General features: G+C 49.6%; 4 protein-coding genes across 4 annotated transcripts; 2 read left to right on the forward strand and 2 right to left on the reverse strand.

The window, feature by feature from the left end:
* Nucleotides 1-20: 20 nt before the first annotated feature.
* On the reverse strand, nt 21-977 carry HIS1 (ATP phosphoribosyltransferase (ATP-PRTase) (ATP-PRT); the record flags this gene model as incomplete). Its single annotated transcript, XM_064873145.1, has 1 exon — nt 21-977. The coding sequence occupies one exon, from the start codon at nt 975-977 to the stop codon at nt 21-23; it is 957 nt and encodes a 318-aa protein (XP_064731803.1).
* A 1769-nt stretch (nt 978-2746) lies between these two features.
* On the forward strand, nt 2747-8306 carry ECM29 (proteasome component M29; the record flags this gene model as incomplete). Its single annotated transcript, XM_064873146.1, has 2 exons — nt 2747-7722; nt 7775-8306. The coding sequence occupies 2 exons, from the start codon at nt 2747-2749 to the stop codon at nt 8304-8306; spliced, it is 5508 nt and encodes a 1835-aa protein (XP_064731804.1).
* Nucleotides 8307-14252: 5946 nt separating this feature from the next.
* PMZ80_004723 (uncharacterized protein) lies at nt 14253-15258 on the forward strand (the record flags this gene model as incomplete). Its single annotated transcript, XM_064873147.1, has 2 exons — nt 14253-14257; nt 14382-15258. The coding sequence occupies 2 exons, from the start codon at nt 14253-14255 to the stop codon at nt 15256-15258; spliced, it is 882 nt and encodes a 293-aa protein (XP_064731805.1).
* Nucleotides 15259-16882: 1624 nt separating this feature from the next.
* On the reverse strand, nt 16883-17752 carry DCG1 (dal80p-controlled protein; the record flags this gene model as incomplete). Its single annotated transcript, XM_064873148.1, has 2 exons — nt 16883-17575; nt 17642-17752. The coding sequence occupies 2 exons, from the start codon at nt 17750-17752 to the stop codon at nt 16883-16885; spliced, it is 804 nt and encodes a 267-aa protein (XP_064731806.1).
* Between the last annotated feature and the right edge of the window lie 101 nt (nt 17753-17853).

Here is a 17853-nt window from a genome sequence, read left to right on the forward strand (position 1 = left end):
TGTGTTCACGAAACCCCAACTCAAGCTGTAGTCCTCGAATTGATCAGCGCAGTCGCCAATATATCCGTCGCCTGAACGTCCTCAAGCCTGTCCATTACTGTCGCCAATTCCTTCTTTTCCACCATGGCACTCACAGCTACCCAGTCCGGCTCATCCAGACTCGTAACCGTAGGCGCTCTCTTGCCCGGTGTAATCTTGGTTGCTTCTGATAATCTGCTTCTCGGAACGTTGTATGTGCAAAGAACATACCTCTGAGCTTGTATTACACCTTTGATGCGCGCTGTGATGAGATTGACCAATTTCTGGTTTGATGTCCGTTTCGACTTGACAAGGACTGCTGTTGATTCAACCACGGTGTCAATGGCGCATAGACCTGCTGCCCGCATTGTCTCGCCTGATTCAACTAGGTCGACGATGCCATCTGCCACGCCGAGTGCACATGCGGCTTCGACACTGCCGCCTACGAACTTGATTTTTGTTTTCAGCTTTGGTACTGGCGACATCGTCCCACTAATGCTCTCTGATCTAGTCCTTCCAGTCTCCAGGCGTGCAAAATAGTCCTCCGTTAATGCTGTGAAGCTCGTCACGACGTTCTTGCCAATCAGATCCTTGGCATCCTTGATATCGCCCTTCTCGGGAACTTGAACTTGAAGTTTGCATTTCCCAAAGCCCAGATCCATCACTTGCTCAACATTCGACGCCTCGCCATACGGCAGGCTGGCATCGTGTTCGGCGACCTGGTCAATACCTGTGATACCGAGGTCGACTTTACCTTCTCCGACGAAAGTTGGTATGTCGGCTGCTGGGAGGAAGATAAGCGCTATTGGAAGGTTCTTGACGAGTGCTATATCGAGGCGGTTTTCGCGCTTGAACTGGATGTCGGAGCCGGACAGGAGGTCGAGACATGCTTGTTGAAGGCGGCCTTTCTTGGGGACGGCGAAGAGCATGCGGTCGGAGAGATGGTTGACAAGGTCCATGGCGCACGCCTGTGTATCTGGGTTGCTTCAAGAATGGCAGGATGTCCGAGATGGGGTTGGTGTCAAAGCTCGCTGGTAGGAGGAGTAAGGGATTTGGTTGTTGCTGGCACTTGTGAAAGCCACGTTATAACAATAGCCAGCAAATCGAAAGACAAATGGTTGTGAGGTGTAAATCGAGACTCGTTGCTGACCAGGGAGGGGATATATCTGAGTCAATGTATGGTGGGGCCCGTGTGGCTGATCCGAGCAATGCTATTGCTCAGTTGGAGACGATTCCGTGAGCAGCTTTGCACCCGGTGTGAGGAATTTATCAGGACTGAAGAAAATGGTCAGCCTAGTCAGCACAGCGTTTTGCCCATCATGAACTTACCTGAGGAATCGTGAAGCAAACAAACTCTTCGTGGGGGAGCTTGACGACGGAGAGACACAATCACGTGACGCCAAGATTTCCCGATTTTTGGTTTCGCGATCTGCCACACAAAGCCGCAGCCAACTGAAGTCACCACGCTAGCGACATATCTCAACGTTCGACCTCTCTGTCAATTCCTCTGTACAAAAGCCAATACCGGATCCTCATACAGACAATCGCCCAACATGGATGCCGCCGCGAAACAGCCAGTTAAGCTGGTCAAGGTCACCAGAGTGCTGGGAAGAACTGGTGGGTCAAAGCACGATGCGCGATAGAAGAAGGATCAAAATACTGATGGGTATTCTTGCCAGGCTCCCGAGGAGGTGTCACACAAGTCAGAGTCGAATTCATGGACGACACAAGCCGAAGCATTATCCGGAACGTCAAGGGACCAGGTACGGCCGGGAATGATACTGAGGAGTGAGCCCGAGACTAACAGATGTCCAGTGAAAGTCGACGACATCCTTTGCCTGCTCGAGTCGGAACGTGAAGCCAGGAGATTGCGATAATCGAAAGGTGCTGCGGTCGTTTTCCTACTTCTTTTGAGATGCATTATGTGGCACGAGATGGCTTTGATTAAGTGGTGTGCCGCGAGAAATTATGCAAATGGGTGAAGGTTCTGGCCATGGTCAGTTCGCTATGGGGAAGGGAGCAGCCAGAAGCCGTTGGATGGAGAAGAGCCGTGAAAGTTATGCCATACCAGCCCTCGCTTCGAACAAGGGGTGCTGCGCCGGCTTCATGAGAATACCCTGAACACAATCAAAATGGCCCAAAGCCATGCCAGTCCTGCATGTTACCTGACCGAGTTTCTTGTCCTGGCTCGCTGCGTACCGAGAATCACGTCGAAGAATCGTACCGGCCTCGGCCATTGGCGGCGACGCTGTCTTGCCCCAATCAGCGAGTGTGGACTCGTAAGAGGATGTACTGTAATTGAATACAGCGCAACCGTTCTAACAATTGTTTCGTGCGTGCAACACCTGTAGGGTAGTCACGCCTGTGTTCAGCGCATGCATGCCTCGGAGCGATGATCGACTGTTCTTGCCACATTCGGAAATTGTGCTAGCGTGACGTACACCCAGTGCCTACCTACACTATTCTGACGAGCAGAGACATCCTGCTTCAGGCACGATCATGTTACGTGTTACTTGAATAGTCTCGTGCTTCTTCGATTGTAAGCATAGCGACGGCGTTGGCGGTTGTCTCTTGCCTTTGTCTTTCTCTCAGAAATTTCGATACCGTATCGAATTGCCACCTCGATTTGTACTCACTCACAACCATAGCGACCTTGCCTCAACTTCAATCACGTATTTACTTGCGTGAAGCTCTTGCAACAGAGCAGACGCCTTTTTATATCTCAGTCATGGCGTCGAGCGCCTCTGCAGACTTTGCTCGAGAACGAGGATTGATCGAGAAGCTGGAATTCCGGATTGCGGCGGCTGACACAGGCGAGAAGCTTCAAAATATCCTCCAGAAGTTCTTGCCAGCTCTACTGCTGAAACTCGCTTCTGAAAGTGCTGATAATCGTAATCTGACGATCAAGGTCTGTCAATATATCAACCAGAGACTCAAGATCGATGGTTCTATTCAGCTGCCAGTTGAAGGGCTTTCTAAGATATTCCGAGAATCTCCGAACTCATTCGTCAAGCAATTCAGCCTGCTGTTCGTACAGCAAGGTCTGAACAGACTCTCTCCTGAAGATGGGATATCCAGTCTGCCAGCGATATTGCGATCGTCGATACAGGCTTCGAGCCATGATCAGAATGACAGGAAATTGTTTGCCATCTCGATTGATCTGTTACTCGGAATACTGCAGCATTGGAAGCCGCCAGAACATGGCAGCAAGGAGGACGAACCTCTGAAGAATAGATTTGATCTCTCTAGAGAACAGACGAAGATCCTTTCGGATCATCTCTCTTACTTCCTGTTGTTCGACCCAAGAGCATCATCATCGCCACATCTGAGTGAGGATTTGAGGCCTGTTTTCGGGAAACACTACTCTAAGCGAGGTACTATCGCCCCCAACCTCGCAGAATTCCTCTTTACCTCGATATTCAGTGATGAAGAGCGATTCCTGCCCGCTACGATCCTGTCTGTTGACGCCAATGCTGCTGCGAGTAGCAGAGCGGACGTTATGTTCAAGCAATGCAACTTCGACCTCGAATCTGACACATTGGTTGGAGCAGCATTTGAGCTGTACTCGATCGCGAAGCCTCGACTTCAGACTCGAATCCTTACGCTACTCTCCCGAAGCAAGGCTTCGACCAGCAAGACCGATACTATCGTTGACATTATAGAATCACAACTGAGTACACCAGCATTGAATCTTGAGGCTAGCAAGCTTCGCGCGGCTATGTTTTCTTATCTCATATGGGCCATACGTGTTAGTCCAGAGATCAAAATGGTAGCTGGTAGGCTTCAGGCAAGTTTGAAAGGCTTCATCGAAGCACAGGGTTGGCCGGTTGCGTCGAAGCTGTCTACTTCAGATATTGAGCTCCGAGCAAGGGCGTACGAAAGCATTGGCTTGCTTTCTACACCTAGTCCCCCGCTCCAAGGCAACGCAAAGGACGAGATGGATATCGACAGTCATTCGATGTTCGACCTTGCTGCTTGGCTATTCACAAGTCTACGATGCGACACAGCTCGCGACGTTCGTCACAGCATAGAAGAATCCCTTAGCCGCCTGATAGCTGCGACCACAATCGATAACGCAGATGAAATACAGAGGTTCAGAGACTTACTACTGTGGAACGTTACAGCAAATGAAGGGGACGAAGATCCCATATATCACATGCCAACGCATGCGTCTGCACAGTATCCGGCCGTTCGATTCGCAAATAAGGTGTTTGCGTTCTCGGACCCTGATGCGAGGTTGATCGACGTCATCGCACTGGCCTCACAGAGAAGGGAGGTCGTCGAGGAGGGTCAGCGAGGCCTCGATCCTAGTTGGCATGCAGCCAACTCAAGGCTATCCGGAGCTCAGAAAGCTTCGGCACTAGCCCTTCCGACCTTCAGTCAGTTTGCTGAGAAAGCTCTTGGGAAGGATAATCAACTACTTAGTAATGGTGCCTTGGAAAGTGCTTCTGCAATGGCCGGCCTTGTGTCATTCTGCCGCAACCTGATCGCTGCCGAAGCTTGGCACGAGAGCTCCTTCGAGGTTGCCAATGATTCGGAATGGCATAGTCGAGTGGAAGCTACGCTCGACAATGAACATGATGCTAGATTGATGTTTAAGACTCAGCTCAAGAAGACGTCTAATGACTCTGTCGGTCAGCTTCTTCAGACATGCTATGAAGGTTTGGCTGAAGGCTCTGTGGACTGTGGAAGAGTTGGCCTCCAGCTGACCTCCTTGACAACCAATGACGTTCTCAATGAACTGGACGCAGCATCATTGGCAAAGCTAGCAGCGGCAATGAAGAATATCCAAGTACGTACCCTAGCCGCTAGAATTACTGGTATCGTTCTTTCTGCGCGCAAAATATGGGAAGGCGAAACCACCTCGAGCCTGGCAAGCTGCGAACACTGGCAGACTGCTGTAGGGCAGGAGTTAGCCGCAGTTGAGGTCTCATTGTTGAAGTCGGCGTACGTCCTAAGTCGGGCAGCCCTTCGGGGTTATGTAGCCCAAGGTAATGAGCTTGTCGCCTCCATGTGGTCGTTATGCGGACACATACTCACTAAAAGTACTGACAAAGCCCTACGGCAAATAGCATATACCTCGATCGGACAGCTAGCACTATGCTTACCAGCCTCTGGGCAACAAGTGGACAAGGCCGAAGCGCTGGTCGAGAGCATGTTGGCTGACGCGAAAAAGGAAAACGAGAGTGCTATCATGGCACTCGGACGTTTCTTGTCATTTGTATGGGCTGGCTTCGACACTGAAAATAGGACGAAATTGCTCGACAAGCTGTTCGACTTACACGAAGTGCGAAAAGCAGAATTTCAATTTGCACTTGGTGAAGCATTAGCCGTCGCTGCTCTCAGGTTCAAGTCGAGCTCTACACTCACGGAGTTTGATGTTGATGCCGACGAACCAAAAACGAGCGAAGATACAGAGCTTTTTGATTGCCTGCTCACCGCCGCTCTCGAAAAGTGTAGGACCACGAAACCCGCTCTGAAGAAGGCTGCTGGCATATGGTTACTGTCCTTGATTCAGTTCTGTACGAGCGGCGAGCTTGTCAAACCTCGACTACGCGATTGTCAAGCAGCATTTTCTCGGCTTCTCACAGACAGAGATGAGATTGTGCAGGAGACTGGTTCACGTGGATTAGGCATTGTTTATGAGAAGGGCGACAAGGGTCTTCGAGATGATCTAGTCCGAGATTTGGTAGGGTCTTTCACCGGTAATAACGCTAGGACTGCTGGTACTGTCACAGAAGAGACCCAATTGTTCGAGCCGGGTGCCCTACCTACAGAAAACGGACAGTCTGTCACCACATACAAGGACATTGTGAGTCTTGCCCAAGAGATGGGTGATCCGAGCCTGGTGTACCGTTTCATGAATCTTGCCTCGAACAATGCCATCTGGTCCAGTCGAGCAGCCTTCGGACGCTTCGGCCTTTCGGGCATGTTGGCAGACTCGACATACCTCAAAGAGAACAAGAAGTTCTATCCGAAGCTCTTCAGATACCGATTTGACCCGAACCAGAATGTGCAGAGATCTATGGATGACATTTGGAAAGCACTGGTCAAAGACCCCAATGCGGTCATTGACGAAAACTTCGACCTCATCATGGAGGATCTGTTGAAGAGCATCGTGGCAGGCAGAGAATGGAGGGCACGCGAAGCAAGTTGTGCAGCGATATCAGATCTTGTCCAAGGCAGAGAAGTTGAGAAGCTCGAAAAGCACCTTGAGGAAATATGGAAAGTCGCTTTCAAGGTGTTGGACGATGTCAAGGAGTCTGTCAGAAACGCAGCGATGAAACTTTGTCGGACACTGACCAACATGCTGATTCGGAATCTCGAAGTGGGCGAAGGCACAACAAAGCGAGCAACTACCATGCTCAATCACGCTATGCCATTCTTACTGCAACAAATGGAAGCAGGTGCGGGCAAAGAGGTCCAGCAATATGCCATCGTCACGCTCCTGGATGTTGTTAAGAAGGCACCACCAAGGTCTCTTCAGAGCTATGCACCTGTCATCCTCGAAACGTTCATCAATTCATTGAGCTCACTTGAACACGAAAGCATCAATTATCTGCACCTAAATGCCGACAAATATGGTCTCACAGCCGAGAAGTTGGATAACATGCGCGTCAGTAGCATTGGCGCCTCGCCAGTCAGCGAAGCAATCGAGAAGTGCTTCGACAGCTTGGCCGTGAAGTCAACTCAAACCACCGATCCTGCGAGTATGGATGGTATCGAACCCGAGTCCAGCCCATTGCAAGACGCCATGAAACGACTGGAATCCAGTTTCAAGGTTGCAATCGGGCTGCCTTCAAGAGTCGGGCTGTCCCGTGCCATGATCACCCTTGTGGTGCGCCACAATACAGTGTTCCGGCCCTATGCAGATCGTTTCGTACGGCTGACCAGGAAAAGCATTGTTGACAGAAACGCTACAATCAGCCAGTCGTTCAGCACTGCTTTGGCATATCTGCTCCGCCTAGCTTCCGAGAAAGAAATCCGTCAGACCATATCATATGCGCAGAAACTGTATTTCGAATCTCAAGAATTATCGCACAGAGCGATTGCAGGTGAAATTGTACAAGCCATCAGCAAAGCGTCCAATGATGTCTTCATGAATTTCGCGACTTCATTCTTACCGTTTGCGTTCATTGGCCGGAAGGACCTGGACGAGGACACACGCGAGAGATTCGAAACGGCTTGGAAGGACAATGTGGGTGGCTCTCGTGCAATGCACCTCTATCTCAGAGAAATTGTGGATTTGACGCAAAAGCACATCAAGTCAAGCCTCTGGCCAATCCGTCACGCTTGTTGCTTCGCAGTCGCAGAACTCATCACCACCATGGAATCCGGGCAGGAATATGGCAAGGAAGATGCCAGTTTGCTGTGGCCATTGGCGGAGGAAGCTTTAAGTGGCAAGACGTGGGACGGCAAAGAAAAGGTTGTCGAGGCTTTTCCACCATTCGTCAAACGCGCCCGAGCGATCTGGCCGGACAAAAGCAAGCAGATGCAGACCATTGCAATCCGTGAAGCAAAGCGGACAAACTTGTCATATAGACCGCATGCTATCAGCGCTCTAGCCGAATTTGCAAACATCAGGCTAGATCTTGATATCAGTCGTGATGTGATGCCTTTCTTGATCGAGCTCGTGGAGAGCCTGATCGACGATACTGATGCCATGGATGTCGATGGCGCAAGCGCAAAAGGCGATCGTTCCAGGTATGTGCTAGCCCCTTCGTTTCGTGTCCTTCGTTACTGACTGACTTCCTAGCGAGATACTGCTTAATGAGACGCTCAGCGCTGCAATCACATGTATGTGTGCGGTGTTGCGAGGGTCATCTACTCCAGAGACTCTGGACTCGTCACTTGCCGTCCTCAGAAATGTGCGTAGTAGGAACGAAAGCGCAGTCGAGCTGTCGTTGTACCAAGCAGCAAAATCGCTCATCGCGCGAATCATTATCGGAGAAGATGCGACAGAAGATATGAATGCGACGGATTCCGTGTCGCTAGCAGGTCCGAAATCAGCTGGGACCAATCAGCTGGACAAGGAGAAGTTTGGGCCCTTTCTGCATGAGCTCGCCCTGGCGACGCTAGGCCCCGCGTCAGACACCGATACCGAGAACCTCCGCTCAGCACGCATCCAATTGGGCTTGACACTTTCCAGAACCGAGATTCTCAGTCCCGAGACTCGCGAAAGCCTGAACAAGATATTCGCTTCGTGGCTTGAGAACGAACGGTCGAGGCCTCTTCGGTTATCAATCGAACAGGCCATCAACGTGAACAAGACTTCTCTTTCGAGCTGATCAGCTTCGATTGGCAGAACGTCAATGTTCAACATGAGGACCAATGACTCGGCTTGGCTGCAGCAAACATCTGCCAATGGTGCGGCCTTCTGCAAGTGGGAGAGGCGCTACTGCATGCACATACCTTGTGAAGGTTAGCTCTGCGCGACTCTCCCAAGCATCTGTGTTAATGCGAGATCTCGAATCTTCTAGCACTCTATGCCTTGCTACCGTCAACTACGTATTCACAGTAACAGCTTAACGAGAGGATATCCTGCTGGTTTCATAATTGTGTTCCCTCAAGAGTTGCACGTGGCTGCCGCTTATATCAGCGGACGGCATTCGCATGGCTGCTGAGGAACAAGGGCGGTCCTTGGGGTTGTGAATAGGATGCAAGTGGCATTGGTTTGTTCCATACGGCGCTCGATAACGTATTGGATTCGGGATGGTCTGGTGTTCGATTTGCCAACGTGATGGGTTTTGGTCTAGGAGTTTGTGTTGTCTAGCAGATGATGGCTGTGTCGTGTAGGAGATCTTGCAGATGAAAGACGGGTATACTGGAAGCTCTGAAATTGGCACATCCCATGAAGAACATGGTGCTGCCAAGAACGGTATGAATATGGACAAGCGGGGAACAGGTTGGATACCAATGAGCAGAAGACTCGGGCGGGCGGCTGAGGGTCAGAGTAGTCGCGTATTTGCAAGCAGCTGGCGGCACCAGAGTGGAAGTAGAGTATGAGTGTTGTGTAGTGTGACATGATTGGCTTGCGACATGAGAGCCTCGTGCCTTGTGGTCCCGGTCTTGCTGAGATGACACAGCATTGTACGCTTATACGCAGGACGTCTTCTTGCGTTACCCATTGCACCCTGTGGCCTTGAGAGAATAAGAGGCTCAAGAAATCAATTTCAACCTGGTCCTAGAATGTCCCTCTCCACCCCATCGAAGCCAGAGATAACTTACCTTGGCGCAAGTGCACATCGAGAGAATCTGAGTCCACAAAACGCCTAGAATGCCACCGCCACCTCCTATCTTTGGGCAGGAGTCGTGCACTGCAGCAACTTGGGTACATGCAAGTCAGCACTTGCGTTCTTACGTTTGTAGACATCTCACACGAAGTCGATGTGGTAAGAAGAAACTCCCAGCTTCTTGCTGAGCGGTGAGGACGTGCGCGAGTTGTTTCGGGTGCCGAGGTTTAGTCAAGAGATTATGTTGGGCGCACATTGGGGGGCCATGTGCTGTTTGTATCTGTGGATCGCAAACTGTCGATGGTGTGAAGGTCTCCTAGCATCCGAAACATCGTTCGACATCGAGCATGAGTGACTTTCGTGATGCAGAAGGCGCCACACTTATCTCGCTTGAGCGTCTTGGCAGCGGCTGAGACCGGCGAGGCGTCGGACAAGTAAACTGGTACATTTCCGACGTTTAACCGGTCGGCCGACAACCTCCAACACCCCTCTATCTTGGTCACTTTATTATAGAATTATATTATAATACTTATATGCGTAGTATCAGAGATTATTCGTATAATCTTAAAATCATTATAAACGAGTCTAGCGGTATTAATTACTCTCTTAGGCTAGCTAATTTACAGTAGGACGACCACCCGCCTACTTAATCTCGAGCTAACGCTACTATAATAGCTTATTCTTATAACTACGCCCTAAATTTAAATTATTAATCCACTCCTGTTTAATCTCGTTATAATAGATTTACTTAAGTATCGCTATCTTCTCCTCTTAAGTTATTAGGACGATATCCTTCGCCTTCTTCTTCTACTTTAGACACTTCTATAAATTTTCTATAAGATTATACTTAGGCGTCGCAGGCGATAGAAAGAGCTAGGTAATACTAGCTTTATCTTTTACCCTTATTACAGTATTAATTTATAACTATATACCTTTCTAGTTAACTAGCCTTTACGGTTTAAAAGACTTAGAGCGATAAGTACCGTAACCTAATACTCTATCTTTTATAAGAATAAAGTTAGCTAGATCCCTTCTAGGTAGTAAATAATTCTTCTAATTAGTAATCTCTTACTTAATTATCTTAATATACTTTTTATTAGTTATCGCCCCGTTAGAGTTCCCGTATTTATAAAATATTAGTTCTAACTTAAAACCGATACTAATCGCAGCCTAAAAATAAATACTTTATTCTTTAAATTACGATCGCAGTTCTTTATCCCCGTTAGATAGGCCCTCTTCTAGTACCTTCTTTACCTTCCTCTTCAGCCTTTTCTCGTTAGGCGGGTTATAATAAATATAATTTAGCTGAGTTACAGTACTAGCTTTCCGCTTAATATTAGGCGTTAACTCGTAGAGTACACTATCGTAACTCTTATTAGAGAAATATAGCCGTAGTAAGAAGGTCTAATTATATAGTATCTTTTACTAAATCGAATAGGTATCCCGCCTTAGTTTTTTTAATCTTAGGAGTCTTTAACTTATAATAATAAGCTTTGCGATTATAGTAATTTATCTCGTTTATCATATATTTAATTATACGATTATTAAAGGTTCTCTTTATTCTATAATTAATTACTAATTACTTTTATATTTAAGTAAGCTACTACTCCTTTATAATATTGATATAAGCTGCTAGTCGCTCGACTATCTTAAGCGTAAATTTACGACTATTATTCGTACGAGGATCTCGTTTAATTAAGTCCTTTTCCTTTAGTTCCTTAGCGCGCTTACGCTTACGGTTTCTATAGAAACTCTATCTTAAAAAGTTAGCTTCCTCGTTAATATCCCGTTATAATAGTAGGTATTTTATCCCGCGCTTCGCCTTCTTCTTTACTTTATCTTTTAGAGTAGTTATCGATCGTAACAACTAAACCGAACGCCTTAAGTGTAACTTTAAGTTCTTCCTTTCCCTTAGTACTAGCCTCGGAGCCTTGCCCTCCCGTTCGTCGCGTATTAGGTTAGCTATTAAGTCTTTAAATACCTATAAGTTATTGCGTTTAGCAGCTTGAGTAATCGCTATTATTATACGGGATAATAAAAAGTTTATATAGAAAATTAATCTACCGATATCTCTATAGTATTAGGTAATTACTACTATACGATAAGGCAAAATACCTATACACCGGGAGTCATCAGGAGGTCGCTTATTTAGCGTGCGGAAGCGTCGGAAATGTACCAGTTTGCTTGTCCAACGCCTCGACCGGCTTTTGGATTTGCAGAAATTTCTCAGCCAACGTGGCATGGACGTCATCGCGACTCCCGTCCACGTGGAGATTCAGCGTTCCTTTGCTTCGGCCACGCCTGAAAGCCACAAGCGTTACCGAAGGTCTGGATGAGTCTATTTGCCGCAGGGGAACCTGGTTTCTAGCGAAGGTGAACACCCGGTGGACCAGGTTCAGGAGAATTGATACACCGTTTCCACGTAGAAAGAGTGTTTTGACGGTAGAGAAGATGCTATTGTTGAGAATTCAATATTGCTCAGTTGCGCTCTAGTGTTCTGGCTCCATACTAGTACTGTAGGGAGACCCGAAGTCTTGGTCGGGGGGATCGTGGCTGCAGGACATGCTTTTCATGGCTGCCTCCAAGTAAGTAGTGCACGTTGGTGAAGGTGGTGTTCTTGAGCGGACATACGAGTACTGTAGCACACCGTTTAGGAGCCTCAGTCTATGCTTGTTTGATCGGCATGTTTCTAGCAATGAAACTTCCCTATAACGCTGTTCAGCTATCGAGTGTACCATTTAACATTCCTGGTGTCATGGAAGTTCTAGTCGTGTTGGCTGCGATGGTACTGTGCGACCCTCGTTGACGTAGCAATACTCAAAAGGACGACGGGGCTTGTTAGTGGCCGGCCCGCCCGTGTCGCTACGACTGAGTCGACCGGCAACGGTCTTCGGCCCTGGCTACGCACCTTACTTACAACTTGCACTTGTTGAAAGAGGCCTGTCGAACTGGTGTACCAATATGTTAGTCCATGGCTGCGAGCCTAAATCGAAGCAACAGTCATCTTTGGCTCGACCTCAAATGCAACAATTGTTGGACTGCCCGAATGACGGAAAGCCATGCGATGTTTGTCGAGGCTCGTTAGGGTGGCATCTCCGTTCTACCCACGAGGGAGCGGATTCCGTGCTAGTGGTATCCACCAAGTGCCAATTTCGACTTAGCTCTCACACGCTATCGGCGGTCGCCGACCAATCAAATGTTGGTGTTAGCGATCGTTTCCAGAAGGCATATGACAGACGAATCGAAGAAGGCCCCGGACAAAATTCTCGGTCCTACTTTTTTCCTTCCGCGGACAGGGAGAGGGACTTTACAGCATCTTGAGGCTACCGTCCTTACTACTTGGTGTTGATTGTCAAGGTCTTGTCATAAGCTAGCCAGCCAACCTGCGACACCGATACGCTTATGCATGATTTTGCTGATTGCCGGAGCCGCTACAACCTACATGAGCAGGGCTAGGAATTCTATGAGCGATAAGTGGCCCAGTCCTCAAACGCTTGAGCAGAAGATCTCAATTGACAAAAAGCGACGCGATCTTCGCCATGGATACGTGCAACATCATAGTGCGCTCTAGCCTTGAGCATCCTACGAACCTCTGTCCTTGTCTTTTCTCTCAGTTTTTGTCATTGCGAATGTCACCCGGTCCACTCACAAACTCATGGCCAGGCGAGAACGTATCTTGCTGGGCCATTAATTCCAATCCGCCCAACAAGATCGCCGTATGATCTAGTTCCTCTCCTTGATTCGAGGGCCACTTCGCAGTCACAACTCTACTCCTTCTGTTGTCTTCGCATGACTCGGGATTTCCATATCTGTGACCGAATGTCTGGTTGTTATGCAAGACGACAAGCGAGGAGAATCCTCGAAGAAACCACCACGTCTACCGATCATCGCACCCAAGGACGAGCAAATCTCGTCAGCGAGCTCGAGTCGTGGTGGCAGGATCAGCGCTTCCACTGTGCCACCAAGAACGCGATTACCTCCTAGGTCTCGTACTGGCTGTTGGACCTGTCGCACACGCAAAGTTAAATGCGACGAAGGCAGACCTCTCTGTGGACAATGCTCACGACTCGGTCATACCTGTGACTACAACCCCCGGCTATCATTTCGCGATGATACTCCTCGAGTAATTGAGCGTATGCAGGATGTGACTACAGAGGGGAGCTTCATTTGGGATAGTCAGTGAATGGTCAGCGTCTGTCGGAAAATACTAACAAGCTGGCCAGGGATCGCATCACCCGCCCCTTCTAGTACTGGTTCAGTCACAGATGATCTTGGACCTTTCGCGACGCTGTTGACCGACGAAGATCGCGAACGCAAAGCAGAGGCATCCACACCAGGCACTTTCAACGTGATCGTCAACACGCAATCGTTCCAGAACCTGGCTGATCACTCGGCGAATAACGCCGAAGGCAGGAGGTACTCATTGCCCGTCTTGCGGCGCACGTCAATAGCCACGTCCCTTGCAAGCAGTTATGGCCGCGACTCGATGATGGAAGCTATCGCTCTTCCGGATGATCCCAATACGGTTATTTTACCAAGGTTTGAGGATTTGAGTCGGCGCTCAACCAAAGAATTGAAGTCACCGAGTTCGTCCGTCGAAAGCATACCACCTACGATCAAGCTGGAAGACAGCGAACCACCGGTCTCTCTTCCCAGCCCCGAGGTCACCACTTTGAAACACTTTCGAGATGTCATATGGAAACAGCTCGTACCTCCTGAACATGAACCTGATTCAAGCATCATCTTGCTTGATGAAGCAGCGGCACATTTTCCACCCGTGAGTTATCAATCTTGCTTGCTTCTAAATGCTAACTTGTGCTCAGCTAGTCCGTGCAATGGTAGCAGTGGGCTCACTTGCCATATTTCAGCACGATGGTAAAGAAAGGCTTGATTCGCTACAACATTATTCCCAGACTCTGCCGGAATTACAGAATTCGCTAAAGAGTGAGGAAGACCTGGCCTCAGATGGTGCTTTCCTCACGCACTTCCTTCTATTGATATATGAGGTCGGTGACATTCCAATGAGTGCTAGTTGTGGCTGACGCACTTACAGATTGCGACTGCCGATGTCGAGCATCCAAATATTTGGCCACGTCACATCTCGACACTTCTCAAGATAACGCTTTTAAGGCGAAGGGTGTTTGGTGGAGAAAGATTTCCTTTCATTGTCTGGTGGGTCTGCGATATCGACCTTGACGCTCTATTAAGCGGGCCGGGTCCTGGTGAGTTCGTGGGCCATATGCTGAAGAACGACCTGATTCCTCCACCAAGCTTTCAACTATACCCTCTCGGTGCGGATGGTTCGAGCGTGGTCTACCCTGAAGAAAGAGACTCCTTGCCAGTTGCGCTACAGCTGAGTTACGAGGTCGCGCTTCACGCGATGCGACTTGGACTCATGGCTCGCGAGTTCCGATCCGACACCTCGTTCGAGACCACCGACTTGCTGCAGAAGTCTATGGCCATTAAAGTGCGTCAAAGCCGACTGTCAGATATCCAAGAAGGCTTGCGGCAGTTGTGGACCGTGCCTTCTGTGCAAGAGCTTGGACGAATGCGTCTTTCTGTGCGTGCACAACGACTGTTCCACCAAGCCTGGACACTTTACCGAGCTTTGATCATCTACTCGTACACCTCAATGTGGCCTGGCCAGCGAATGGACACATTGCCTGATTACGAAGCAGAGATTGCAACAGCTGCGCAGCAGATTCTGCAGGCATCCCAGGCCATCATGCAAACAGATTCGAACTCTTCACGGTTCTTGGTGTTTCCACTCTTTATGGCAGGGTATGCAAGCACCGTTGGTAGTGAGAAGACGGCGGTGATCGACATGATACAGCAGATGGAACAAGGCTGCATCGTAGGCCAGAATACACGTGCGACCAGAAGAGCACTCGAGGCGATATACGAACGACAGAACGAACGATTCATGCACATTGGACACAGCTTGGATGTGGATTGGCCGCAAGTTATGGCAGAAAGGGGAATTTCGGTGGTGAACTTTGGGCTTTGATGCAAGATACCCCCGATTTGAGCGTTTCACATCCTCGTGGCAATCTGCATGCTACGCAGTATATAAGCCGGTGGATGTTTGACGGCCGAGCACGATGATACCACTTTTGCGATGTTGTTTGGAGCATAAGAGCAAAGCGTTCGGCTGATGGAGAATTTGGTTTTGGGGACTGGTTTTTGTTTCGCGATCCGTACGAAGTTTGAGCAATGTACCACATGCAGCAGCGACGGCCTGTCTACACAGCATTTACCGGGTGAAGAGACATTGATTCGCATGCGACCTGTATTGAGCTTTCAGTATTCGAGCAGCACTAGTTCGACTTGTCACTGGGTCCTCATTGCTATCGACAGAAAGTGGTCGAAACTTTGCTACCTTGCGGGACGGACAAACCAGCGACAATGAGCAAGTTGGCCGGAGCACGCTGGCCGAGCGTTTGTCCAACCAAAGTACAGCTATAGGCATTCGGGTGTCAATGCTGGACGTTCGTCTCGCTGTTCCCTCGACTGGCTTGGATTGTCTCAATCTCTCCCCCGCCTGGACACCAAGTCTACTTGCCTGTCAGCCTGAGCATGACCACGATCTTGCGAGCTCGTGCTCCTTTTGCCCCACTCACTGGCGGTTGCCTTCTGCCTAGCTTCTCGTGGACGACAAGCAGCCCCTAAGGCTAACCCTCTTTGCAGCTAGACGCATCTTGGATCTGCTCGGCTATCTGCTGCCTGAACCCCTTTTCGCCTAGACTCGCCTAGACTCGCTTGCTGGTTGCAGTCGTCGATTTCCCTACCCTATGAGAGTCGCAAGGTTTGCCGATTGCTTCCCGTGCTTCACTTCCTCGATTGTTACGTAGGTAAGCAGTATGCATTGGTCCGTAGCCACCGGATCTCGTTACGAGCAACGTCGTATTCTAGGTATGATAAGCACTTCAAACTGCTCAGGTGCTGTCTCCTCTGGGACAGACTTGCCGTATGGTGCCAATCAACCGGTCTAGTTGCTCGTCCAGACAAGAAGGCCGTACCAGCCCAGCTGAGACAGCAGAGTTGTCCAAGGAGCTTGACCTCGACCCAGACATTATACCACACCCCTATCAAATGGGCAAGAGTGGCGATACAGCGCGTGTAACACATGCGCCTCCGAATGCAGCCGACACCGTAGCGCTGAGTGGGCATTGCGACTTTGTGACTCGTGGCGGTGCTCTTCAATCAGCTTGTTGGTTTGCAGGACCTTGAGTCGAACACTAAATTCCGCTGACGACCAAGGGCTGCTTAGACCGGCTGATTCGGTGACGCGATGGTCAAGTTCACAGGCGACAGATTGTTCGCCGGTGCCCCAGGTGAGCAAGCGAAGATGCCACGACATTCGGTCAGATACTTCTGCAGGGCCAACAGTAACGGAAAGCTCTGGGGCCTCTTCGAAAGCGAAGAGGATGAGAATGTAACGACGGGCAACTGTCAACTGCGAGGGGCCGGAGACTGTGAGGCTCCGGAACGGATGAGCCTCTTGCCAAATGGGGATTATAAGAGACTCGAGGCTTGAAGACGGGCTTGTGAATGCATCTGCCTAAAGACTTGTTGATCACTTGGAAAGACGTAACGAATCTTCGTAATCCATTGCGTACTCATCATTGACATCAGAACCCTCCTCGTGCCAATGTAATCAACGCACCAACACCAGCCTTAACTCCATCCACAATAGACACAGTCTTGCTCGCATCCTCCCCAAGCTCTTCCACGCATGCCGTCCGCACAGCCTCTTCCAGCCCCACCATACCCGCACAACCCAGACATATAGCCTGCACCTCACTCCCCGCCTTCTTCCCATCCCGCAACAAATTCTTCGTAGCTTCCATCATCTTACCCCTTACCTTCTCCGCCGGTAACTCATGCAACTCGCTAGCGTTCAGCCCCGTAGTCTGGCACCCCACAAATCTCTTGCTATCCGACACACCGAACATCTCGTGTACTGCCTCCCGCAGCGCAGTCTCCCAGATCTTCCCCGTCGATACAATACCGAAACCCTCGTTTGGCTGGGACCCCGTCAACGCCAGGGACGAAAGCACACTCGCCTCGAATATGCCAGTAACGTATTTCCTCGCTCCTGCTCCTCCCGCTCCCTTCGTCGCTTCTCTCTGCAAGGCATCGCACTCCTTCTTCAGCTGCGGCACAAGCGGATGCTGTGAGTAGCACGCAATAAGGAAGACATCGTGCATAGGCAGCATGGGCACGAGAGCGGGTAAGCAGACTGTGGCGGACTCGGCGGCATCGTCTGGGGAGTTTATCGAGGGGATACCGGGCGTGGGCGACGTGAAGAACGTATATTGGACCTACCGTGGACTCTATCAGCTACCGCGAGCTTGACGAGACGATGTTGGGATAAGACTGAGACTGACATTTTCGAAGCCGAGCGCATCTATTACTGGCTTGAGGGCATCGGTCATATGCTGTGAGGTGTTTGGGTTGATGATGAGTACTCGGACGGGTACCTCTGAGGAAGAGGTCATCGTCATGGGGAGTTGCATTGACGGTTGATTCCGGTTGTGTAGTCTGCTAGTCCTTAGATAACTGTGGTCTTGCTCGAGCAAGAGGAAAGGTATGCTGTTTT

The sequence above is a fragment of the Knufia obscura genome, assembly GCF_036327395.1.
Source record: "Knufia obscura strain CCFEE 5817 isolate CBS 148926 chromosome Unknown scaffold_4, whole genome shotgun sequence".
NCBI classification, from domain to species: Eukaryota; Fungi; Ascomycota; class Eurotiomycetes; order Chaetothyriales; family Trichomeriaceae; genus Knufia; species Knufia obscura.